At 31.0% G+C, this 27,460-nt stretch overlaps 1 protein-coding gene across 1 annotated transcript in view; it reads left to right on the top strand.

Moving 5' to 3' along the window:
* LOC107457067 (zonadhesin) overlaps nucleotides 1–27,460 on the top strand; it is a 33,366-nt gene that overhangs the window by 4,545 nt on the left and 1,361 nt on the right. Inside the window, exons 2-15 of the mRNA XM_016075114.4 lie at nucleotides 471–647; nucleotides 2,194–2,364; nucleotides 2,447–2,626; nucleotides 3,664–3,834; nucleotides 4,949–5,122; nucleotides 8,163–8,342; nucleotides 9,123–9,296; nucleotides 11,379–11,546; nucleotides 12,968–13,141; nucleotides 15,126–15,293; nucleotides 19,771–19,938; nucleotides 20,989–21,162; nucleotides 24,475–24,648; nucleotides 26,294–26,476. Coding sequence (XP_015930600.1) covers nucleotides 471–647; nucleotides 2,194–2,364; nucleotides 2,447–2,626; nucleotides 3,664–3,834; nucleotides 4,949–5,122; nucleotides 8,163–8,342; nucleotides 9,123–9,296; nucleotides 11,379–11,546; nucleotides 12,968–13,141; nucleotides 15,126–15,293; nucleotides 19,771–19,938; nucleotides 20,989–21,162; nucleotides 24,475–24,648; nucleotides 26,294–26,476 — 2,436 coding nt within the window. The remainder of the gene's footprint in view (nucleotides 1–470; nucleotides 648–2,193; nucleotides 2,365–2,446; nucleotides 2,627–3,663; nucleotides 3,835–4,948; nucleotides 5,123–8,162; nucleotides 8,343–9,122; nucleotides 9,297–11,378; nucleotides 11,547–12,967; nucleotides 13,142–15,125; nucleotides 15,294–19,770; nucleotides 19,939–20,988; nucleotides 21,163–24,474; nucleotides 24,649–26,293; nucleotides 26,477–27,460) is intronic.

Genomic DNA, 27,460 nt, shown 5'->3' with positions numbered 1-27,460 from the left:
GTTTTTATATTTTAATTATTTATTTACTTCTTCTGAAAGAAAGTTTTCAGAAACTCTTAATTTTCTGCGTCGATAAATCAGACAAATACAATCCATACTAATTCACCTGTCCATAGTTTATCAATCTATAACAAACCGATCAACTTTTGCTTTTAAAGTGAAAGATTTGTTTTATAAAAGTACTTTCCGCTATTATATGCATTAGAAACAAAGGTAATTTTAATTCGAGCTATATTAATAATAGTATTCATGAAAATCAAGCATAAAAAAGAAACTTTAGTCCGTTTTTATTCCCCTTATAATCGAGATGAGCGCCAACCTGCATTACAGATTGGAAATGCTTTGTTCATTGTTTCACTTAAGAAAACTATTGTAAAAAGCTCCAATAACAAATCGAGGTAGTTCATCAACATTATTTATAATTTTTTTTCCTTTTGTTTTTCAATTATTAGATTTATCTTCGCTTTCAGATCAATGTAAGGAAAATGAAGAATATCAGGAATGTGCAAGTGGTTGCCCTTTGACTTGCCAAAATTATAGAGAGCCTTTCTTCTGTACTGTCCAATGCAAAAGTGGATGTTTTTGCAGGTCTGGATACGTCAAAGGACCTGGTGACAAATGCATTAGGCCATCTGAGTGCCCAATAGGTAAACTGTTCAATTAAATTCAAGATTTTGTTTTGTTATTGCATCACTTAACAGTGAAAATGTAACAAGAATAAAATTAGCTTAACTTTTTCTAAATCAATCATGCTATATATATAAAGCTATCATGAAAATCTCCGATAAGTTCCAGATATTAAACTGATTTCACGATAAAACTAATTAAGTTTAATAATTAATAAGGATATAAATTAAATTTCAGTTGAATTTGTGTAAAAAATTCAGCTGACTAAATGAAACGTGGCAATGTAGTTCAAACTAAGTTCAGTATATAGTTCGAAAATTGTTTTTTTTAGAAAATGTATATTAATAGAAAATAAAAATGTTATTGAATTAAAAATGTCCGTCATTATTCATAGCTTATCATTATTCATAGATACATCTGAAAAAAGTATTATTTCTAGGAATTTTATCCATTGATACTTATTATGAAGATATTAGTTTTATCATCAGATTAATTTTGATAAAATTTCTCTGGAATTTAATTTTTCTTAGCGCAAGTAATCAGCCTATTTTAGCCCTTAGTCTAGTCCAATTGCTTAATGACTATAGTGGCTCACTTTAGAACAGCACAACTGGTTCATTTTTTGTTAGAGCAAAAAAAATTTCATATAAATCTGTGTTATTTTTTTTTTTAAAGTTAAGCAATATGTAACACTTATTCCAACATATTTTTTTAATTCGCTGTACAGTTAAACTTCAGTAAAGTAAAACTTACCTATTTAAGTATAGTAACTAGTACTTAAGTATAGTAAAACTTAAGTTATGCAGCTATTCTTAACAGAATATTTTTTAAATGATATTCTTCACTGAATGCAACTGCTATTCCTAACAGAATATTTTTTCAACTTCTATTCTTCATTGAATGCTGAATATTCCTTAATGAATATTTTGATTGCTATATCCTTAACTTAATTCTTTATAGCTGTTATTCTTAACTGAATTCTTTACAACTGCTATTCTTAAATGAATTCGTTATAATCGTTATTCTTAACTGAATACTTTGACCGCTATTCATAATTTAATACTTTATAATTGCTATATAGCACATAGTTATACTTATTACTGCAGCCTTGGGACCAAAATAGCACGTAATATTTGTTCAGTGACTTGTGATAAACTAACCTTTTACTATAGAAAAACGCTCATTGATCAATATCTTTTTATAATTTTATCTGGAGGTAAATCCATGCTAGAAGATGTTATAAATTAAAACATAATTAAACGAAATTGCATTTTTTTTTCTGTTTGCTTGTTATTTGGAGGAATTATTAAACGACCAAGATAAGAACGTGGTCAGCAATTTTTTTCTTCAATTTTTTAGTTGTTGTTTTTAATGAGTAACAAACAAAAAATTTTACATTTTCTTACAAAAAAAAGTTAAATTTTATTTACTCAACAATTAAAGCAAACATAAAAAATTTCAATATGTTTATAGATTTCGAAAATGAAAGGGACTGGCGAGTTTAAAAATATTAGAAACCTATTTTACTACAAAAAATATTTTGATATTGTTTTCATAAAATCATAGGTCCTTGCAAAGACGGCGAAGTCGAATCAACTTGTATTAATCCTTGTAATAACTGTATACAAAAGGGAAAATGTTATTTTGAATACTGTATAAAAGGATGTGACTGCAGACCAGGTTATTACAGAAATTCTACAGGTACATGTGTGATAGCCGACAAATGTGGATCAGAAAGTAAGAAATTAAAATTTAGTTATTTTTTAATAACTTTGCATAATCCGCATAAATGGTAACAATAGAAATGTTTATCTTTAAGCTCATTTATGTCCTCCACATGAACATTACACAGACTGTGTAAGTTCTTGTAATGATTGCTGGTTTAAGGGACATTGTCATGCAGATGAGTCTTGGTGTTCACCTGGATGTGAATGCAATCCAGGATATTTCCGAGATGACTATGGTACTTGCATACCTGAAAATCGTTGTGGCCATCACGGTAAGTGCTTAATTCTAGCGTTTGGAGATAGTTAAGTTTTAATTTACCAATCAATTATGATTAAATAAGTAAACTTTAATTATTTTATTATCTATTATTGAAAGTCTAAAGTTCCAATTAGAGTTATTCAAAATTATGTTAGCCTTATTACACTTAGTATTTAATTATATGGTTAAAACCAGGGTTATAAATCTCAGTCGGCTCCTAGGCAGAAAAATATCTATTAATTGTTTTTTTTTAAATAAAATTGTTAATACAATTTTACCCAAGTTTTTATTTCTTTACGAATAGCTAAAATCAAAACTTTAACTAGAAATTGAAACTATTCGAAGGGGGGGGGGCAATTATCGTAGTTTTGCCTTTGCCGAGAACTATCTCGTTGGGTCGAAGCAACTGTTAATTGCATTATTAAATGAATACTTTTAATATTTTTAAAAATCTTTTCATATAAAAACCACCATGAAAATTCCCAATACTGATCTCATAGTACTGAATTATACTATTCACTAAGATCAATCGACTTGAGAAGTATTTAAAATTCAAAATAATATTTTATAAACCGTGTTTAAGTGTCATAACGGTCAGTATTTTGCATATTATGTTCGGTCAACAAAAATGAATTCCGACTGTCATTACAACTCTATATAAACTTAATAAGATCGCAAAAAGTTGATATAAATGTGATTCCTTTTTTCAATGTTTCTTAAAGTTCTGAATATAAAAAATAATAATTGCATTAATATGCTTATGTTATATATATGCATTAAAATAATAATTGCATTAATAAAAATTTGTTCACATTTTTGTGAACTCAGTTCCAACATTATGCTACCACCATCCACCGTAAGAAGACGATTGAACTTCAACGGTGAAGTATCATTGAACAATAAACTTCTCTAACGCTTTTCTACGCAGCCCTTATTTTATATAATGGACTTGTCCAATGATTAGCTTTCAATCGTCTTTTTATGGTGGTAGAATTATAAACATACATGTAATCAACAATGCTCAACATGTTATTATTGTTTACAACACAGATGAATGTGGTGCGAATGAGGTTCTCACGCATTGTGTTAATTCTTGCAACGACTGTGAACATAAAGGATACTGTGATCACCATGAATGTCAATATGGATGCGATTGTAAACCAGGATTTTTCAGAAATCATGAGGGTCATTGTATTTCGGAATCTGAATGTGCTGCTATAAGTAAGATTTTATTTATTTATTTATATATATATATATATATATATATATATATATATATATATATATATATATATATATATATATATATATATATATATATATATATATATATATATATATATATATATATATATATATATATATATATATATATATATATATACGTAGGCATTAATTTAGGGAGAGTGGTCGAATAGGGCACCTTTACAGAGTCTTCATATTTAAAATATTCTTAAATTATATTATTTACAAAGAACTTAGCTATTTAATCATTCATATTATGTTTGTACAGGGCACAAAAAGAATAAAAGAACCACCCTTAATAACTTTTTATACAATGAACGGATCTTCACGTTCAAGGACTCAATCTTTAATTAGTTCAAACGATATTTAAGAGCCGCAATGGCCCAGGAGAGAGAGCGTTCGCCTTCCAATGAGATGAACCAGGTTCGAATCCCGGCGATGGCTGATCGATACGAATTCTTCATCCGGCTTGCACCGACCACAGTGCTGACGTGAAAATATCCTCAGTGGTAGACGGATCAAGGGTTAGAGTCCCCTTTCTGTCAGGCAAACTGTGGAAGGTTCTCGTGGTCTTCCTCTTCTTAGAACGCAGACGCGGGTTAGTTCCATAGAAAAGTCTTCCACAAAGGCAAATTTCTCCCAATACAACATTATCCAGGAGTTCCCTTGTATTCTGGATTGGGTTCAAAATTACAAGGCTGCGGAGTTGAACATTAGTAGTCGTAAACTCAAAAATAGGGTCGGCTCTTCAACGACGATTATAAAAGAAAAATAAATAAATAAATAAATAAAAATAAATAAATAAACAATATGTTAAGTTGCGCAATCAGCCATGAAACCATACTTCCTCTGAATATCCTTGGATCCTGGAATCCTTTCTGAAATGGAAGTTAAAAAGAATCTTTGCTAGGGATCCTAAATTGAAAATGAGGCAAAACAGCTTACAAGATTATTAAGCTTACAGGACAAAACTGGGCGTAACGTCAATAATATCACAAACTTTTCATTACTTTAAAACAGTGTCTAGTTCAAGCCAACTATATACATATATTAAATATCCATTTTACTAATTTAAATTTCTTTTCCACAGTGTGCGGACATTATGAAGAATACAGTGAATGTGGTTCAGCTTGCCCTATCAGCTGCGATAGTTATAATAAAGAAATTTCTTGTATACAACATTGTGTAAAAGGATGTTTTTGCACTAGAGGTTATATTAGAGGACCTAATGGAACATGTATAAGACCAACTGAATGTCCAAGAGGTAAGATGAAAAACAAAATACACTGAGTGCTCCACGATCACTGTCAATAATACATTATTGTAATCCTTTCCAAATAAAGTTAAAAAAGAATCTATGTTAAGGATTCCAAAATAAAGGTAAGGAAAAACAAAAATGTTAGTAAAATATGACGAACCAAGGACAATCACATAAAATTTGTCCTTTCCTCCAAATTTTTTTTTTCTTCTTTTGTTTAAATTTTATCTTCTCCAAGACTGACATCGATACTTGTTCGTCATATTTTGACAATGTTTTCGTTTTTTCCGCTAATACTTTTCGATCTATAATGTTTGCAATTTTGCTTTATTTTTTACAAGGATTCAAAAAATACAGATAAAGAGTGGTGATAATCTACATCCTTCAAAAATAAATGTAGAAAACCTTGATTTTACCTTTTTTTCATACAACAGATTTTCAATTATTATCAAGGGTCTGTATATATAATTTACATTTTTGCTTTTTGTCCCTAATTTTCTAATTTTTTTATTCCTTCTTCTTATTTACTTCCTCTTTAAAGATGCCTCCATTATTTCGATTCGTAATTTCTACCTTTCTTATTCTTTCTATATTGCTTGATAATATTTTCTCCGTACTTAATTTTGTAACTGTTCATTTCTCTTACACAGTTAGAAATTTTAGAGCGTGTTGATCCGTAATATCGTTCGAATTTGCTTGCAACTTGAATAAGGTGATAAGTTCAACCATATTATAGCACCTGCTTGAACTTGAATACACGATCTTATGGTTCGACTGAAACGGAAACATGACTCAATTTAATACCTTATTTCAGCTAATTTGCATCCTATACTTGTTCAAAGTACAGATATCATAATGTGAGTTTACATGCTTTTTTCTGCTTAATGGTGAAAGAAATTTTTTTCTCGAAACTAGCTTTGCTGTTTAGTTATACTGTATTTATGTGAACTGCTTGGCAATTGCTGAGGAACAGTTACATTTCCAGGAATAAGTAATAAGACATTGATTGAAAAAATTAAACTAAGTACATATTTAGTGAAGGCAATGCACATTTATTATAATGCAAAATCGTACAAATAGTGTCCCATTGAAAAAGAGGAAAATTAAATATAAAAAATATGCTCTTTTGAGGATTTTCAAACAACCACGAAAAATGAGTCTTCTTGCCAGAATGATACAGGTATGAGTATATCAGTAAGAAGTATGATTACCTCGAACACTAATGCATATTTTGCATCTGTTATTTATGCTGTCCACTGAACTATCGAGGTGATCTTGGGGGATATTGATCCACTTCTTTCTCAATCAGCTCTTACACAATTCGGGGAGGGTCTGCTTTTCTGAAACGCGCCTACCAGGTCATCCCAGACAGACTATGTAGGATTCAGGTCTGGGGAGTCCGTAAACCATTGCAAACGGACAATACTTTCATTTTCTTGTGTGTCCGATAACTCAGCTCTCTTGTGTAGTAACGCATTGTCGTTTATAAACATAAAGTCTGAACCTACCACACACCTAAAAGGACGAGCATGATCCAGAATAATTTTTCTACCATACCTTTGGGATGTAGCACTATCTCTCTCTCTCAAAGGTGTGAATCGGTGTTCTGTCATTATGTATGATGCCTGCCCACACCAGCACGCCAGGGCCACACCGATCACGTTTATGAACATACTGTTACGCATAACGTGTTCCCCTTTCTCTTCACACTAGCTGGTGGCCAGAATAACTTGTCGCAGTGAAACGGGATTCGTCGTCGAACCTCACTCTGACCCCAACCAATACGTTCTTTACACCAGCGTAATCTTAATCAACGATGGCGAGGTTGAAGTGGAATGCATAGAACAAGCTTTCGTGCATACAAACCAACTTTATTTAATCGCCGAGAATTTGTTCTGGCAGAAACCTGCGTACCGGTAGTTGCAAGGTCTGAAGCTATCTTACTAGGAGTGACATTTCTGTTTCTTTTTGCCACTAGGGAAATATATTCATCCTCTTGAGGTGCGATGTTTTACCACGACCACCGGCATGCCTTCGCCTAGCATTTTCAGCTTCAGCGACCATTTTTAATTACGAGATGACGCTATTTGACTCACCCATTACTGTGACCATAGTGGTGAAACTTTAACCAGCTTCAAGTCGTCCACAATCGTAAGCAGTTAAATGATGACTTGCTGACATTTTGAGCTTAATTATTGCAACACCACTTTGAATTTCATAGAAATAAATTCAACAACCTACGGCGCTATATTTGTTTAACACCTAACAACATGAATTTTTGAATGAATGAAGAGTTTGTACACACTGCTCCTCTGCTCTTGATTTTACGATTATTGATGGGCTGTCAGAAACGCTACTTTGCAAAAATTAGCTATTTCTTAGCAATTGCCAAGCAGTGTATATATTTGTATTTAAATGATTTTTCTTACATATTAGAATTAACCTATTTTTTTAATATTTCATTTTAAATACTTTATTTAATTTAACCTACATTTTTAATCATTTTTATAGCAATATTTCAATGCCACACAATTTAAAAACGAATACTAGTTTTGTTGAATTTTCCTCAATAATAGACAACGGAGCCAGTTAAGACTTTCAATCAGTTCTATTAAGTAATCTGTTTCGCTCTAAGGAAGAAAATGTTAGTCACTCTGCAGGAGAAAAAAACGCCCTCCTTCGGTTTCTAAAGAAGTTGAGGCGAAGATTTAAGTTTTGGCAATAAGACCTATTAACATTTAACTTTGCTACGTCTCGAAATTTAAAAAAAAATTCAGTCTTTGTCAACTATTCTTGAGCTTTAAGTATGTTACATTGGGTACCAACAGGCTTATTCTCTGATCAAGCGACTAGTAATAAATTGCGTCAAAGGAACGTAACTATCAGAAAATTTGTCAAGAATATTAAGTTTGTGACGTTATTCTTACGCATGTTATCTCTAAACTTTATGTTGCATGGTTTGTAAAATGTAACTACGATTTATCCGTTTTAAGGAAGAATGGGGATCAGTTTTTAGAATCTAATTAAGAATTCTTTGTACCTGCAGTATGTGGGGAGTATGAAGAATACAGCGAATGCGGCACATCTTGTCCTCTTCATTGTTCAAATATTACTACTTCTTCATCAACTCCTTGTTCTACTATTTGTGTAAAGGGATGTTTCTGTAAGGCAGGTTACGTGAGAGGTCCGAATGGAAAATGCATCTTACAAAGCGCGTGCCCACTAAGTAAGTACACTTGATTCTAAAACCTTGTATTTATTTTCAATTATTTTAACCTGAATGGGACAAACGAAAGAAGAAAGAAACACTTCTTCAAACCACACGCTCCGAGAATATACGCACACAAGTAACCAGACGATATTTCCCGTTAAGCCTAATTTCATTTAAAAATTTATATAAAATCATTACTGCAATTAAATAAGCTGAAATTTATAGTTTATTATCATTGATAGTTCTTGAATGTACTGTAATGTACTGCAAAAGTGGCCCAAAGCATACAAAATACCGTCTAGCTAAACCCAAACACTAAACGGCGGATCTACATTCACATTCCCATTCTGTCAAAATATAAACAAAAGAACGTCTGGCAGTAATTCACGTGCCCGATCCCCTCATAAAAAAATCACGTGCAGTTGTTTACATGTTTTAATAACCGGGATCAAATTAAAGGAATAAAAAAACATTGAAAGTTGACCCAATGGAACACATTATTTTTAATTGTAACTTCTACAATTTTCACATCATTTTAAAGAATGTAAATTTGCGTTGCAAAATACAAAATGCGAGCAACATCGGTAGCAAAATTCCTGAGAAATCAAGTTTTAAAAAAGTAGTATTTTTAAAATCGATTTTCAAAAACTGTTCGATTGAATTCATTAAATCAATGCAATCATTAAATCAAAAGTTATTCAGGTTTGCCAGTTTTTTAATTTGCGCACTGCATAATAAAAAAAATTTCTCAGATTTCTTCTTTAAAAATAATGCATTTTTTCATGTATTATTCAGATTGCGGAGAATACGAAGAATACAGAGAATGTGGACCAGGTTGTATCGCTACTTGTGAAAATAGAGCTCATCTTGGAGACTGTTCACTCTCATGTACAAAAGGATGTTTTTGCACGTCTGGTTACATTCGGGGACCTAGTGGAAAATGCATTTTACCTGAAACTTGCCCTCCAGGTAGCTATTTTTTACATAGCATATGTTTTGAACATAATATAACTGTTTAGTTTGTTTGATTTTACATGGTTTATATTTATCCTTTATCAACGACTGTTGTATTTCAAACCCCAATACTGTACAAATTTTTTAATAAACTATCAAGTTCAAGTGAACCACATTAGCCCACAAATTTTTCTCAGGCCTTCTCAATTATTTACATAAAATAAATAATAAGAAAATTAATGTTTTTTTCACGATGTTTGATTGCTTGAGCATTGCTTTCGTGCGCGTAACGATTTCTTGTTTCTAATGCTACTTGCCAATATCAGCAAAGCCTGCTTGACGAAGCCAAGCAAATTTCAAACAGAGGATGAGTTTCTTGTTTTTCAGTGGAGCCATCTATGGCCAAGAATACGACTTCGATCACACAAACGTCACAGCCCGTTTATAGGGAGGACTCATTTATACATTGATTGATTCATCCACAGAGAGTAATTTTGACCTGAAAAAGAGAACAATCAATCTCCAATTCCCCCAGAGTTATTGGAACATGGTGGACTTCGTGAAGCAACAGATTTAACGTGCATTAGTCACCATTTACTACACGGAGTCTTCGGCCTGCGGAGATCGAACTCACGACCTCTTAGACATTGGCCCAATGATTTTCTACTTCTAAACAACTAGTGGGGGCTGATACTAGCCGACTAGCCAAACTGTCATTTAGCTTATTTGTAAAAGTGTCTCTTTTGAGATTATCAACTTCGACATATAATGTCGAAAAAGTCCAATTTTAGGCCCACAATCTAATTGTGAGCTCTTTAAAATCTATGACTCTCTCTTAGAAATTAATACATTTTTCTTCAGTTCACTGATGCAAATGACTGATTGATCGGTGACAGATAAATTCATATAATTTACATTAAGACCAGCTTTATCTAAGCCTAAACATTTTCTCGTTAAAAAATTTTAAAAACAGTCTGTTTAATTTAATCGTCAGTTATAGCACAGATGCCAACTTGCTCCGGACAGCAAATAAATATTTTCGAGTGGTAGTTCATTAATGTGTGATTCTTGGTTTAAAAAATTTAATTTAGTAGATTTTTATCCACCACTATTTCTAAATGGTTCGAAAGGTTATAAAATTCGCCACTTTGTTATCGTTAAATCTCTCTTAATCGTTTAAAAAGTAAACAAAATTAGACAAAAATCTGCAAATTTTAGTTTGCAGTTTATCGTTTTTTTAAACAATTATGCCTCGTCCGGAGCAGTTGGCGTCTCTGTTATAGTGGTATAGGAGCCATTCTATAGAATAGAATTACGCATAAAGAATTAAATTTCTAAAAAATGCATTAAATAATTATTTTTTAGTTATTTAATATGAAAAATATATCAATTTCTTAATAAAAAAATTTTAAACTCTTCTTGTAGAGTTATTTTTTATCTAGAACTCATTTCGTAGAAAAAATAACTTTGCCTATGATGTTAATCAGCAGATCGGAAGAACTCAAAAATAAAACGAGGTATTAAATTTAAAAAAAATAAATTAATTAAATTAATCAATCCATCTAGGTATTTTATAGCAATTGATTATTGTTTTTATTCATCTAAACTTCAATACTTTAAAGCAAAATACACAATAAATTAAACTCATACGAAAGTACTAAAAAGATAACAGTAAAATAGAATTAAAAAAACAAATCGAAACCTAAAGACACGGCACTATATGTTGTAGAGGGAGGCTTTGCAATAGTCTTTTTACGAATGGTTCTTCAAACAACCATATTTGTCAGACATTGGATTTATTTACTGTTATTGATAATTCAAATATATAAACAAATATATAAACAATTAAAGCATTATTTTTAGTTTTAAATATACAGTTACATTTTTAATTCAAATAAACATATTTAAATACTATTACAATATTTTAAAAGCTAAACGAAATATATTTAAAGCAGCATAATTCAGCTATTTTATTGCGAAAAATATCACAACATTTCGATTTTCCCCAAAATTTAATAATTTTCAATTGAAATATCTGGTGCATTGGGATATTTATTCAAATATTCAATTTTTAAACAATATCTAACTTTTTACCAGTGTGTGGAAGAAATGAAGAATATCAAGACTGTGGATCAGCATGCCCAGCAAATTGCACAAATTCAAATCCAAAATGCAGAGAAGTATGCGTCAGAGGATGCTTTTGCAAGCCTGGTTACATAAGAGATCCATATGGCATATGTGTCTTACCGACAAACTGTCCTCTTCGTAAGTATACCAAAACACATTATTATTGCACAAAAAGCAGGATTGCAATTAAACGATAATGTAGTAATAAAAATGAAAAAAGATAACGCATTAGTCCTGGCATGGCTAGGTCATACGTTCGATTCTCAGTTAATGATATTGTAAAATTTTTATTTACAATTCTTCCAATGCGATATATAAAACTGTGATATAATTAAATGGGTAATTAGATGACGAATAATTAATTATTCTTAACAATTGTTAAGAGACCTTTTTTTTAACTATCTATCAGATATTAGGGGTTAAGGTTCCACGTATGAGTCCTTCTTTTTAAAATGAAGGTTGGAACATAAGTCATTATGCTATTATTATTATATTTAATGTACAGTGCGTCAAAAAAAAAAAACGGACCACGATGAATAACATTTGATCTAATTATCGGATCTTCACATTTCTAGGACATAATCTTAATGTTTGCGGAGGAAACTTCAAGTAGGTTAATTTGTGCAGACAATATTTTAAGTTACGAAATCAAGCACAAAAGCGCACTTTCCCTGAATAAAATAACCTTTTTTTCGACGGATTCGGATTGCTGACCACCAAGATATAGGGAGTAACCGCAATCTGGGAAATATGGTCCCAATAGTTGTCTACCATATCTCCCCGAATGCGGCTATCCCCTTTATTTTGGAGGTCAGAAATCTCAATTCGTCGTATGTTTATTCAGAGAAAGTACGTTTTTGTGTCTGATTTCGTAACTTAAATAGCGTCTGCACTTATTAATTAGCACATTAGAGGTCACTCCTTCGAGCCATTAAGATTGAGTCCTAGAAGGAGTAGATCCGATCATTAGATCAAAAGTTATTCAGGGTAGTCCATTTTTTTTTTTTTTTTTTTTTGCTCTGTACACGCAACCGGTTTTAATTACTTGAGATCGGCTAAATTTGAATTTAGATTGTTTTCGGTTAATCCACCATCCTTCGTGTACAGTAGGGGTATCAAATATTAGGCACGATTTTTTTTTCTTAATCGCTATTGATATAAAAACTATGAAGTTTTAAAACATTGCAATAGTTTTATGCCTTCAATATTTTCTTTTACAACAATGCAATCGTCATTAAAATAGTGCGATCAAAACTAATCTTACGTTAACTGCCAAACCAATTTTTTTTTCTTTTGCGTTTCGCTAATTAGGTGTTTTTTTAAACAGTGTTTTCTTTTAATTAAAAAAAAATCCAAAAAATTACTTTAACCCCTCTTCTAATTATTATTATGAATATTTTGCAAAACTAAATGTTATAATTGTTGATTTACTTAATTATGTTATGCATTTCAAATATTAACGCATAAATTCGAATTCGAGACTCGCATTTATACTCGTATAAATCTCATAAGCTTTGCAATATATATTATTCTAAATATATATATCTTAATTTCTATAGTTTGTGATGAAAAGGAAATATTTATGTCCTGTGGTCCTCGTTGTGAGCCATCATGTGACGCCATTCATCGTAATCCAGCTCTTTGTCCTGGTTGCCAAAAAGGATGTTTTTGCAAACCAGGTTTTGTTAGAGGTCCCGACGGAAAATGCCTTTTACCGATATCTTGCCCAGCAGGTACTTTTACACATGTTTTAAAATTGTACGATTTCTTCAATAGTCAAGCTTTTACATTATAAGTGGCACGTATTTAGATATGTATAAGGTGTCCAAAAAATAACGAACCAACTACTTAAAGTAAAAGATTGAACCGCGTTTCAACCAGGAAAATACATGGAGCGTTTCTTAACCCTTTGCGGTCATCTGGCTGCTCTTTGGCACAAACTCCTACTGAATATCAAGTCAACAAAATGCGACTGCAAAGGGTTAAAATATAAGAATACAAACGATTATAGAATGCTCAACCAACTGATCAAAGGTTACCTAACATATGAAACTTGACAAAACAAAAACCAGGTTAAAAACTACCTTAATAAAAAAAAGAGATTTATTAAACTCATTGGATTCAAGTTTTCATTTTGAAAACATGTCCTTTTCTTTTTTCTTTTCTTTCTTCCTCTTCAAAAAAACAACTGGTAACTCAGTTTACAATAACTGGTAACTTAGAACTTATTTTTATTACTTATTAAAAAAACAACAACTGGTAACTCAGTTTACAATAACTGGTAACTTAGAACTTATTTTAAGGAAACAAGAAAATCACATTCACCGTAATTAAAACTACAAGCGTCTCCTCTAAATCATGCCATTTGATATTTTCTAAAGCTAAATTGGTAGCTGGTACTTGAAGATCCTTACTTAGTTTTGACAGATCTCTCATAAATCTATTTAAATAACATGTGGTGGTGGACAAAATTCTTTTACTTCCAAATCATGAAAATATTTATACATTAACTTTACTACCACTAGGAAACATATCTTTTGAAACTACAGAAATTTTATAGTAGTTTGAGGACATACATATGGTGTGTGATGGTTAACGTCTCACTTAAATTTTTGATTCATAATTTTTATAACATTTGACCTGTGAGGTCAAATAGCGTCAAGGAGGACAATGCATGTTCATGGAAATTACTATTACATCATTTCGACTTTAAACTTTTTATTACTTACAGTTAGGTCGCTTAATTTTTTTTCATGTATAATTAGCTAGCATAGCAAACATTATTTTTCTTTTAAATTGATTTTTATAATTGTTTTGTTCTCAAGAATACTGAAATATTTCTGATTTTTAAATGTAAAATCAGTATTTAGCTTAATGAACTGTGCACTTTTTAAATGACATTTTAAAAAAAATCTTACACAATTCTTTCAAATATTTTAGAATACAATATTTCAGTATTTTTGAGGAACATCGGGAGGGGGGGGGGGAGAAGCTTTTGTTTTGAGGTCGGCTTTTGTTTTGTAGTCCATTTTTTTTTGGCGAAATGTACTTGATTAAAAATGTTATGCAACAGGAAGCTTGTAAAAAATTAGGCAAACTTCTATGAAGAGTTATAACGCATCATCAGGATTAAAACTGTATTAGAACCCACACCCAGAAATGTCGTCGTATGCGTTCAGAAGTTGATAATAGATACGCGTCTATAGCAAAATAGGGCAGCATTTCTGGAAGTGGGTTCCTATACAGTTTCATTCTTAATTATGTGCCTTAACTTCCCTAAAAGTTTGTCGCAACATTTATGCGACAGTCTGTTATATATAACGTTTTTAAATTTGCACATTCCGACAAAAAGACTAAAAATATCACTAAAAAAACTGTAGCATGAAGGGAGTTGATTACTCCCTGTGTAATCAACAAAAGTAGCATGCAAGTTTTTATTTTTATCTATTATTATTATTACCATCAATATTTCTTAAGCTTTGCAATTGTCTTCGTTCACTTACGCGAAATATCCTTTAAATAAAAAATAAAAACATATTTATATGATTAAGCTTAAATTGTAAAATTTTTCGGTGAAAAAAATGAGTTCAACAATATATATATATATATAATATTATTGCTATATTTAGAGTAACTAAGCATAATTCTGGAACTCTAAAGGTAGTTCATTTTAATATAAGCTGTACTGAAGTAACTCTGCTTATGTGCTTTTTACAGCATGTGGTGAAAATGAAGAATTCAACTCTTGTGGTTCGGCATGTCCAGCTAATTGTAGAAATCGCTATCCAAACTGTTCAAAGACATGTGTTCAAGGATGTTTCTGCAAGCCAGGGTTCATTAGAAGCTCTAATAATTCATGCATTTTGCCAGCATCATGCCCTATAGGTAATATTGATATATCGTAAAGTATTATGAAGTAATAGATAATATTGATGAAATAACGAGAGAAAAAAAACACGCAGTAATTGCCAGGTGACACTTAGAGATTGGGAAGCTCTAAAGAGCAGGGCACATCTATCAGAGGTTTATTGTACCCAAACCTTAAATCATGATTAGCAAAAAAGCTTCATAGCCGAAACAAAGTTCAGCAAAAACTTGACAGGAATATTTTGTAATTCCCATGCCTTAATGCAATCTTGCCCTAAATGCTCAAATCTTAGAGCAGAATGTACCTAACAATCACAAAGTCTTATAAGTCGTGAAGTCTCCTCCTCAAGATGACAACTCGACTAAGAGAATCAGATTCAATTCCCATTATATATAGGTGTCTCCTGAGGGCGCAGCGTCCGGTAAGAAGACCAATGATCTTCCTCAAACTGTTCCTGTTTAGCTGAAGAAGCTCTTTTTGACGCACACTAGGGCAGTCACGATTTAACTCTCTAGCTTGTTTCTGATCTTCAGAGTTCCGCCATTGCTCATGGGCAATTTTGCCATAGGGCTTTAATATGGATGCTCTCAATTATGTGGGGGAAATTTCCAAAGCTGGTTTAGGACCCCTGAAAATCGCCAGCAGAAGAGCATTCAGGGCTCCAGAAAATCTGCCACCGCATAGGTTGCAAAAACCCTTACAAAAGACTATAGTTGCCACCTTAATGCTATCTGTCTTACAAATGGAAAATATAGTGAGTCAGGGGAAGAGGCTCTTGGTGAATAATTTGGAACTTACTTCCCTGGGTCTCATCTTGTAGAGAATGAGTATCTTTACAACAATTCCTCAACTGCTTGCAGTAAGAATGATTGGGAGGCCGCCGAGATGATGGTCTTTTATGAAAAAGTCGTATGGGCTATTAAATCTTTTAAGCCCTATAAGGTATGGATCACATCAAACCTGTAATGCTTTTTAAGGGGATTGATATATTGACCCAGGTGACTCTTAAATGCAATTCCAAAAATCTCTTTTACTTTCAATAGGCTATCAATCCTCTTAAATTATTTAACGAAATAAGAAATAAATGTATCGGAAGTTCTATTGAAGACTTATTTCTAAAATAAGTGGAAAATTTTATAGTTTGAATTTTAAACAACCATTATTGAGTGTAGGTAATTTACTCCTTTCAATACAGGGTGTCTATAAAAGAACTCCGGGGTTTTAAAAATTCATATCTCACGAACTATAAAAGATAGCAAAATTTAGTCGATTTCTCTGAAAAGAGTAGCTCAAAAAGTTTTACTCATACCAATTGGGAATGTTTGTATCAACTGTTGGCGGCGCTGCAGGGCGTTGACCTTGAAATGACGTCGCGAAATTTGAAATGATGGCGACTCCGCAACAAAAGGCTCAATGTGTTATTTGGCTCATAGAAACGAAGTCTTTAGTTACCGTACAAAGAAACTTTCGACGTAACTATGGTGTTAACCCGCCTTCTGACAAAACTATTCGTCAATGGTTCAGTGCATTTAAGGAAACAGGAAGTGTTTTGAAGCAAAAGTCGCCGGGTAGGCCGAGTGTGTCTCAAGAGAAAGTGGACAGAATCTGAGCTTCATGCCTTCGAAGCCCTAAGAAATCGTTGACAAGATGCAGCCTGGAGTTGGGGTTACCAAGATCTCAGGGAACGAATAGTCAATTGTGCGGCAACCGTCCCCCCAGACATGCTCGCCAGGATATGGGAAGAGGTAGAATACCGTTTAGACGTCTGCCGTGCCACTAACGGGGCTCATATAGAACTTTACTAAGTGTTAAAAAAAACTTGATAATGTAAGCTTTTCAGTCATGTATAAAACATGTATGTATGTTTTTTATTTCATTAAAATATTTTGCCTCAAAACCCCGGAGTTCTTTTATAGACACCCTGTATTACATTTTCGATATTTTGCGTAAAATCTGTGTAACTCACCATACATCTTTTAGACTACCGTAAACCTAGGCGAGTCTACCCATCCAGGGGCGAGTCTACACATTTTAGTTTTATTTAATTTTCACTATTTTAAATTGCAAATAAAAAAAATTTTACCGACGGAGGACTTAGTTCAGACTCTAAGGAAGATGGCGCTGTAGTAGTTTGATCCGTTTTTATTTATTTGGTGTCTTTTTAACCGACCTGTTCAAACGTCTTTTGAGAGATTTGTATTGAAAATCAGCAAACATTTAGTTGGTGCTCCTTAAGTATATTATTATTATTACTATTTTCACTTTGGTTAAGTGATAAACTTATCTAAGACTAAGATTGCATTAATTTTATATGAAAAAAACAACAAAAAGAATGTAAGTTTTGCTGTTGTAAACAAAAAGCCAGAATTCGCGGGGCGAGTCTACCCATTCGTATTTAGTTTTAATAAAGTATAATAATATAATTTAGAACTTTGTTTATATTAAAAGTAAGTCATTTTAAATGAATTTGAGTATATTATTTTAATTCTGCATTGATAAATTTATCATTAATAAGAAAATTTATAGGTTAAATATAAATGTAAATATAAAATATGTTTATTTTACCTATTTTTTCAATTTTTATATTACAAAATTAACTTTTTTTATTTAATGCAAGTTAAATAAATTATTATTTATAAATTATTATTACCTCCCAAAGGAATGGGAAAAGGATTTTTCATGATTCCTATTGCTTGAATTTCGATTTTGTTAATAATCTTTAATTATTATTATTTATTAATTATTTAATTGTAAATTTATATTAATTTTAATTTATTTTTATCAACAATAATCAGAAAAAAAATGTTATTTTATAATGTTAATGATTATAAAAACAAAACTGTGATCAAAATGCTATAATCGATCAAATACTCAATTTGTGTTATTTTATGAATAAAAAAATGGAATATATAATAAAGTTATGAATTTTACTTCATAAATATCCTATATAGTAACTAAAATAACAATTTAATAGTAAAATTTGATTATTTACAATGTTAACATTCATTTTAGTAGAATGGGTAGACTAGCCCCATAAGAGAGATTTGTCAGCAGTTCTATAAAAATATACAGTAACAGCGTAACTGTTAATATTTTCTAAAATCGATTTCACAGTTTTAAAGAGGGATAAATAGCGATTCCGAAACACCTATTAAAAGCCTTTTTTCTTTAATATTTACTAAAGTTTGACCAGTTGAAAGTTGACAAACTGAAAAAATGGGTAGACTCGCCCCGGTTTACGGTACGCTTATTCTAAAAGGAAACCAAATTTTCCTTTGTTCTGTAAACAAGGCTGTACTTGCCAAATTAGATATACAGTATATACTAAGTGTGAAAACATTAACGTACAGGCGATCACAAATTAGTATTTAGACGAAGCAAAACCATCAAAATTTAGGAATCACTTTTAAGGTGAGAGTGTTATCAAAAACGAATGAAACGCACAAAACTAAAAACCGATACCAAATATCAAAAACCTATGAAATGTATAGATGTTTCGACTTCTGATATTCTTTAGTTTCCTTCAGCAATCTAACATGTTTTTATATTTTTACTACCACCTTCCCAATTGTAAATCCCCCAATTTCGATAACGTTTTTTTCCACCTGAATCAGAGGTTCCCAAACTTTTTCTTCTCGTGGACCACTTTCAAAGTTTTACTATTTTCGGTAGACCCCCTGCTGCTACATTTCTACTGTATTCCCAAAACTCCTAAAGAATATCACCCTAAATTGGGGGTGTTAAGAAGAAAAAAAAAGTAGTACATTTTCTTGTGTCCTATTTATTAAAATAATACTTCGTAATTACTAAATATAATAATTACTAAAATAATAATCGATTCACTCACAGACACACTTTTATGTTCAAAATCCCGGAAACAAATGAGTAACGTTTTGTTCTTGGCATTCGTATTTATACTAATGTAGATTGCAAGCACAGCGCAAGTCGCATTTCATCCCTTTGCAGGTCTAAACAAGCATCCCGGATGAGTGGGAGCACGGGCGACACTTTGCAAGTCTAGACATGTGGTGTACACTTGTACTATTATCTATTGTTCTATTCAATTCTGTGTTTGAACTGAGTCTGGAATATTTTTGAGTACCTACCTAGTGAATGATGCTACCTGCCTACGTTGATAGGTAAAATCCAAGCCAAAATTTTTGTTCTTTGTTATGAAAACCAAAAAATTTTTCGTAGACCCCTACTTACAACTTGTGAACCCCTGTTTTCTTTTCACGTCTATGTGGGTGGACCCCCGTGTGGTCTCCTATGGACCGCTGAGGTCCACCTGGACCACTTTGGGAACCTATGACCTAAATACTGATTAACAACCTCAAACTTGCATACTTTTTGTTTAACCAAAATGTTAAGATTTTCAAGAAAGAAATATATTTTATCTTCAGGATATCCTTAAGAAAAAACAAAATCTGTAATATCTTGATTTTTAAATATTTCAACAAATTTCGTCATAATAACCATACATATTTTATGCAGAGTGTTATGACTATGAAGAATTCAAAGAATGTGGTTCTTCGTGTCCTTCCACTTGTACTGACAGAAATCCTACTTGTACATCACAGTGTGTAAGAGGATGTTTCTGCAAAGCTGGTTACATTAAAGATTCGAATGGAAAATGTGTATTGCCTTCTCAATGCCCACAAAGTGAGATATTTTTTTAAATTAAAGTTATTTTATATTCCTAAATGTTTTGAATCCATGATAGTTTTTAGGATCACTTGAAAATCATAATTCAAATTATTTGTAGCAAAAAAATACAAAAAATCCAATGTACAGATACCGTGTTGGTCTCATCCCTTACCATCTTGAATTTTTTTTCTTTTTTTTAAAATATTCTTAACAATCTTTTAATGATACGATCGAACATTAATCAACAGCAGTATACCAATCAAAAATGGTGGGAAATCAAGAGGTTTCATATTAGATAAAAAAAAATAGTGATTGAATTTTTTTTAAACTGTGTATATGCCCTTGTGGTTTAATTTTGGTACTAGTAGATTTTGATGAATCCGGTTTTCGAAGATTTTTGAATGACCCTTGAAATTTGATGTAAAGGTCCACTGAAAATATTTATGTCTTAATAGTTGATGTGAAAGTATCAGTACATAAAATAATGGTCTGTGCCGTGAGTCACTAGTATCATTTTAAAAAAAAATTATCGCTTGTAAATTGAGGTGTTTTTCTCAAAATTTTAGAAGTTCTTTAGTTTTTACCTCCGAAAATTCGGGAAAAAAATTTCGCTTTAAAAAAAGAAGAAGAAGAACAAAAAACAAGAAGCTAATAATTTCATCGAAAGAACGTGTCGTAATAATTTTAATTTAAATCGTATATTTCAAGCATCGAACCATGTCTATCTTATAGAAAAATGGCTTTTGATATGTAAATCTAAAAGCAAATCGGGATTATATTATTTAGACTCATAGTATACAAACCAATTCTTTTTTCAAAATATTAAAATTTTAAGTGTTATGAAAATGTGCAAAATTAACGTGACAAAATATTTTTTCTTTCCAAATTTAAATATGAAATTCAATGACAAAATATCTTTTCCTATTAAGTGAAGCTCAAAATTCTTCTTGGACAATTTTCTGCAAAAAAAAGAAGAAAAAATTCTCAGCTTTTTAAATAATATATTCATTATCCACGACCTGTGGTCACTAATAATGCATTTCAATTTGTATATCACGCCTTTAGCATGTCCAGAAAATGAAACTTATCGACTCTGTGGCACAAGCTGTCCCATTACTTGCCATAACATTGGAAAATCAGTTTCTTGTCGGCAACATTGCGTCAGAGGATGTTTTTGCAATGATGGATACGTCAGAGGTCCGAACGGTACTTGCATAACACCTGAATTGTGCCCAATGAGTAAGTTTTAAGGAAATAACATTTTTACTTAAGTTATAAAATATGGAAAAAAACACTTTAAATGTTGAAAGATTTACATTTAAAAAATATATTATTTTTTCAATATACTAACAAACTAAAAATGTTGATAAATTAAAAATGTGATAAAACTTTTTCAAATCATTATTAAAAAAATATTACTATATTTTGTTTAATTAATATTTTGAAACCATTTCAAAATATAATTCTGCACTCCATTCACGGTATATTAATATATTAACTTCATGGAAACTGAGATTCTACTCTTTGATATTAGGTTAGCATTATTTACTAATATAAAATTCCAAGACCCATATTCAAACCAGTTAAAGTGACCTTTATAAAGACAAGAACATGAATATCATGTTCACACCTGAAATATAACTCTGTTGTCATATTGGCTGATTTTTCGGATATTGGCTGGCAACTAGGGAGTTGTTGTTGTTGGCGTATGCCTGTTAAGGAAGAGGGGTGCGATTGTTCTTGTTTTCCAGTGGCACCATCTATGGCCAAGAATTCAATTTCTGCCACACCCGTTTATAGGGTGTGACCCATTCATTCATCCACAGACCGCAATTTTGACCTGAATCAGAGAACGATCAATCTCCAATTAAGTACACCCAGAGGTATTGATTTGTTACGGGAACATGGAGGACTTTGCGACTCGACAGATTTAACGTGCATCAGTCACCATTTTACTACACGGGGAGTCTTCAGCCGTTGGGGTTCGAACCCACGAACTCTCGGACATGGGCCCAGCGCCCTAGTGGAGAGAACCAGAGACCCACTACTCACCTCTTAATGTCCGAGAAATCAACCATTATGGCAGCGACAATTTATAGGGGTAGACAGTTATCATATTGAAGACCTATATACTCTTCCAGGTCTTAGAAATAGGCAGTGTATCGGTGTAAGAAATAGGGATGATGTCTTGGATCTCTATGTTCGCTTTTTCAGAGGTGCAGATAGTAATACTTTCCTTTTAATGTACAGTGCGCCAAAAAAGAAACGGACCACTCTGAATAACTTTTGCTCTAATGATCGGATCTTCACGTTTTAGGATTCATTTCTAATGGCACGAGGGGATGCCTTCAAATATGCTACTTATTTAATGCATACGATATTTTACATAAAATCAGACACTAAAACGTACTTTCTCAGACTTTTTTTCGACGGATTTGGATTTCTGACACCCTAATTATAGGGAGTAGCCTCAATCTAAGAAATATGGTTCTAATAATTAGGTCAGGAGACCAGTCCAATCTTTTGATCACCTAATGATAACATTAGGGTTTTAAAAGTTTTACTTTTTGCGTATTTCGCCATGTCTGGATAAATTTTTAAGCGAATTGAAATTGTTTTTGCACACAATTATAAAATGCGTTTATCCACAAATAATTCATGCAAAAAATAAATTTTAGTAAATATTTACTATTTTTTGAACAATTTTTGAATTGTAAGGCATCTAATTTTACATGGCAGAATACAAAATTTGAGTGAAATTGGTTGCTCCTAAGAAATCGAATTTTATATAAGTCGTATATTTAAAACTCGATTTCTCAGGAACTATTCAGCCGATTTCATTCAAAATTTGTATTTCGCCATGAAAAATTAGATACTTTAAAATGATGTCAAAAATTGCGTACCTTGCAATACAAATTTTTTTTTTTTGCTATTATTAAATAATATAACCTAACAAAAAATAATGAATATTGACTAAAAAATTTTTTTTGCATGGATTTATCTTTGGATAAACGAATTTTACAATTGCGTGCAAAAATTTTTCAATTTCCTAAAAAGTTCTCGTTATATGGTAAGTACGCAAAAATTAAAATTAACATAGGGGGTCAAAATTTTGAACCGCTCTTCTGATCAAACTATTAGGACCATATATTGAGGGTTAGAAATCCGAATCTGTCGAAAAAAAGATATGTTTATTCAGAGAAAGTACGTTTTTGCGTCTGATTTCGTAACCTAAAATATCGTCTGCACTAAATGAATAGCATATTTAAAGTCACTCCCTCAAACCACTAAGAATGAGTTCTAAAACGTGAAGATCAAAAGTTTCCAGGGTAGCCCTTTTTTTTTTTTTTTTTTTTTTTTTTTTTTTTTTTTTTTTTTTTTCCTTTTGCGCACTTTACTACAACGACACATCTGGCCAGCGATTCTCTGGAAACTTGTGACATTTATCGTAGTAAATAACCAGCTATGAAAAAAAATGATTTAAAAACTACGGTTTTCTTATTTAAATTATATTAGAGGAGAATTTCCCTCGCTCTGCTCCCTCCCTCGTCAACTTTCACAGAACACTTCGCCAGGTCTAAAATTGAAAAAACCTATATTTGTTTTAAATTTTAAAGCAAAATTAGATTTATCACTTGCATTTTTAGTAGTTAAAAATGGAAATTCCAACCCAAAATATGTTATTTCAATTTCTTTTCTCTTTAAATTATTATTTCAATTTTTCCGCCATTTAATAAATTATAAAACTATTAAATGCAATCTGATAAAAAAAAAAATGGGTAAATACACAAATTCAAAATAAAAAATAAATAAAAATATGGAATTAAAAGCCGAAATCGAATTTCAGCCTGAAAAATTTTAAAAGTTGAATTTTCTCTTTTAATTCTTATCCGGCATTAAAAAATACAATATGAGAGCGATAAGGTTGGCGAAAATTTACTAAAGCTGTGGCGGTAGTAACATGTTTTAACATATATTTCACATTACTTCTCAAAATTGAAAAAAAAAATTTAGAACTAGTAAAATAAATAAGAAGTTTATAGACAGGATTTTTTTATATAAATATATTTTATTTCACAACATTATTAATTTTCATACGCAAAATGATTTTGTGAACAATAGGCAATTTTAGAATTAATGTCTTAAGAGAGCTATGTATAGTAAATTTATATTCCAAATACGATGCACTAATTCTTATGCATGTATTAATTTTTAAAGAATTCTAATAATAAAATGTCTTATATCGAATCAAAATACCTTGCATCTGTTTAAAAAGAACCATCAATTTTATAGCTCTGTTAACAAACTTAATTTTTAAAACGAGGCCCACCATGCCCTACCTTCTATGACCCAAATTAGCACTATCAGTTCGTTTTAGTGTTCTAGATCGATAAATTTGCACAAATTAGTAAGCAGTGCCCTCTGTACTCAGCAGAAAAATTCTCTACAATTTTAGCTAGTTCTTAAACACTTGGAAGCCAGTTTATACAATAATCTATGGCTTACAAATTGTTATATAAAATAAAGTGGACTTTTTCAATCGATTTTTAGGATGTGAACATAATGAAGTGCTGAAAGAATGTGGTACAGCATGCCAGCTCACTTGTGCAAATCATACAAATCCTGGGCCCTGTGCAGCCCCTTGTGTCAGAGGATGCTTTTGTAAACGTGGTTATGTACGAAATGTAAAGGGGAAATGCATTTCATCAAATCACTGCCCTACACGTAAGCGAATAAAATTGAACTCATTTATAAGTTTTACAAAAAATACAAATGGGCTTTTAAAGGGGTCAGTTAAATTTTTGTTCAAAATCATTTATTTATTATTTTAGGATAAGGCGACTGGAAATTAAATCCTATCAATCTCTTTAAAATATTATTTTAGCATAGACTAGTTAAAAATTTAACAATGGGCCTGTTCAAAGATAGGATTTTATTCGCTTTCAAATTCTATAATAAGCAAAGAAGTATCATATTTGTTTTTGAATTTGAATAGATATTTTTTTGATAAAATCATAAACGCTAGATTTAAAAATAAAATAAACTATTCTCTGTAAAGCGATGCCATGTTCGATTAGTAGTAATGAAGTGTTCCATAAACTTAATTCAGTCTATGCAATCAGGTTTAAAAAAGAGGTTCTGTCTAATGAAAATTAATTTTAAAAAAAACCTGGACTAAAAGATTACAAGAAAATTTTATTCTTAATTATTTATTTATACTACAAATACAGAATAAGAATTTCATTTTATATATTTTTCGTATGTTTATTTAAATAAAGTATGCTATATGCAAATAATTTTACTTTTTTTTAAAACTGTATGAATATTGATTTTTAAAGTAGCAAAACAATGTTTTTAAATATTAACAAGAAATCGATATCCCAAAATTATTTAAAACTGGTTATTTTAAAATTTAATTTATAAAAATATATTTTTAAGTACATTGTAATAAAACAAGAGAAAGAAGAAAAAATTTCCTTTCTCAATTTATAGCATTTTTGTCTGTGGATTCAAGAACTGCTTCGAATAATGCATGTCTTCTAATTTTTAAATTGGAAATGAGAAATAAGTTTTATATATAGATATTTATCCAGGAGCATTTCAATTTGTGTGTCACTTGGATATTCATACTCCGATTATGATGGTTAAATAAAATTAATTTGATCTTTTTAAATCCTGCATCTATTTGTCCTACTCGCCCGACTGCCACCTTTAAATTTATATATATATAAATTTAAATATTCTTGAAATTTTGTTTCCTTGGTGGTCTATTTTGGGGGCAATCTGTATACCTGAAAAGACTTTTAATACTGGCCAATTAAACTTAACTTTTAATATTATAAACATATAATCATTTCAAGAACAACTAAAAATGTTAGCTTATGGTTGATAAAAGGATATTCTCACAGGGATGTTGCAATTATTTCATTGTTTTAATGTCAGATAATGAAAAAAAATAATTTCCTTGGTATGACTTTTTAAACCTTTAATAGAAAAGTTGTATGTCTTAGAAAGGATACATATTTTGAAAATTACCATTTTAATCTGCATCTAGGGTAATCATAAAATCTTTAGTGCATCCTAACTAATTCTGAAACAAACAGGCAAACAATCATAGACATCTCAGCTAAAATGTGTGCTATCTGTGTGTAAACTTGTACATTTTATGCATAGTTAGTTGCAATTATATAATAAATTACATCAATTTTAAACTAATTGTGATTTTTCATTTCAAAATTTTAATTTAGTCCAATTATTTTTTTACTGAAAAAGTAGTTACAATTTTTTCAATGTTTTTAATTTGAGAAATTCATAACTAAAAAATTTATTAGTAAAAGGTATAAAGAATTGCTTAAATTTCCTTTTATAGGATGTAAAGAATACGAGGTTTTCACATGTAGCGTTCGATCTTGTGAAGCAACATGTGATGACGATGATGACTTTTCTCGCCCTTGTACAGATAGATGCACCAATGGGTGTTATTGTAGGACAGGTTTTCTAAGAGCACCAGATGGAAATTGTGTACAACGAAGCAGGTGCCCAAGAGAAATAAGTGAGTATCATAATTGACTATAACTAATGAAAAATTTCAGAGCCTTACTTAGCATGATTTTAAACACAACAGGCAAAATAACTTCAAATTAATATTGAAATTTGGTAAAATCTAGACAAAGTCATACATGTTTTGAGCATTAAAGATTTTGGATAAGAAAGATTAATTTTATGTATGTAAAAGAAAGTATTGTATCCTAATAAGAGTCACATTTGGAGTTCAGACTTTTTCTTCTTCATATTCAGAGAGTATGTAAAAACGAAAAAAAAATGTGATTTAATTGGAAAATCAGATATATATATTTCATTAACTGATTTTTTTTCCACCAAAAAAGTCATAAAAATATTATACTTGAACTTTAATTTGTACAACTATTTGATACTTTGACTTGTAGCCTCCAACTTTCCAAAACTTCTTTTGCTTCTTCTTTACTAATAAGTGAAAGAAATTTTCACTGGGATTTTCCATTGAAATTTTCTTTACATGATGGAATGCACTTTTGAATTAGCTACCCATCATTATCATTTAATGTTCCAATCATCAAACCTTTTTTTCCCTATTTGATCACTGTTCTCCCACAATGCCACATACAGCTCCTGGGGTAATTTATTTTCTCCCAATTCAAAAAATAGTCTTTGAATATGAAATCACAGTATGGGATGTTTCTTCCTTGTGTATTATTCTTTCGTCTTTCTCTGAAACAGCAGTCATAAAAAAAGTGATAAATATACTAAAGGAAAAAAAAAGGTATTTCAATTTTCATTTCATATGTCTCTATCCAACTTTTTAAAATATTTTTCAGTGTCCCTCAGAGTATACCATATTAAAAGATAAATATATTAAGATTCTTATTTAAAGGGTTCAGGACCAACAGAATTACCCCTTAAATTGAAGATGGCCTTTGATTAGAACTGTCCCTTACATGGGGAATTACTGAATTTTTAACAAACAATATTCAAATAAATCTTAATTATTAGTTACAAG

This window comes from Parasteatoda tepidariorum, chromosome 11 (assembly GCF_982258835.1).
Source record: "Parasteatoda tepidariorum strain Cologne lab strain chromosome 11, Ptep-v5.0, whole genome shotgun sequence".
NCBI lineage: Eukaryota > Metazoa > Arthropoda > Arachnida > Araneae > Theridiidae > Parasteatoda > Parasteatoda tepidariorum.
Note: the sequence above shows the minus strand (reverse complement) of the source record. Positions and strands in the feature narration are given on the sequence as shown.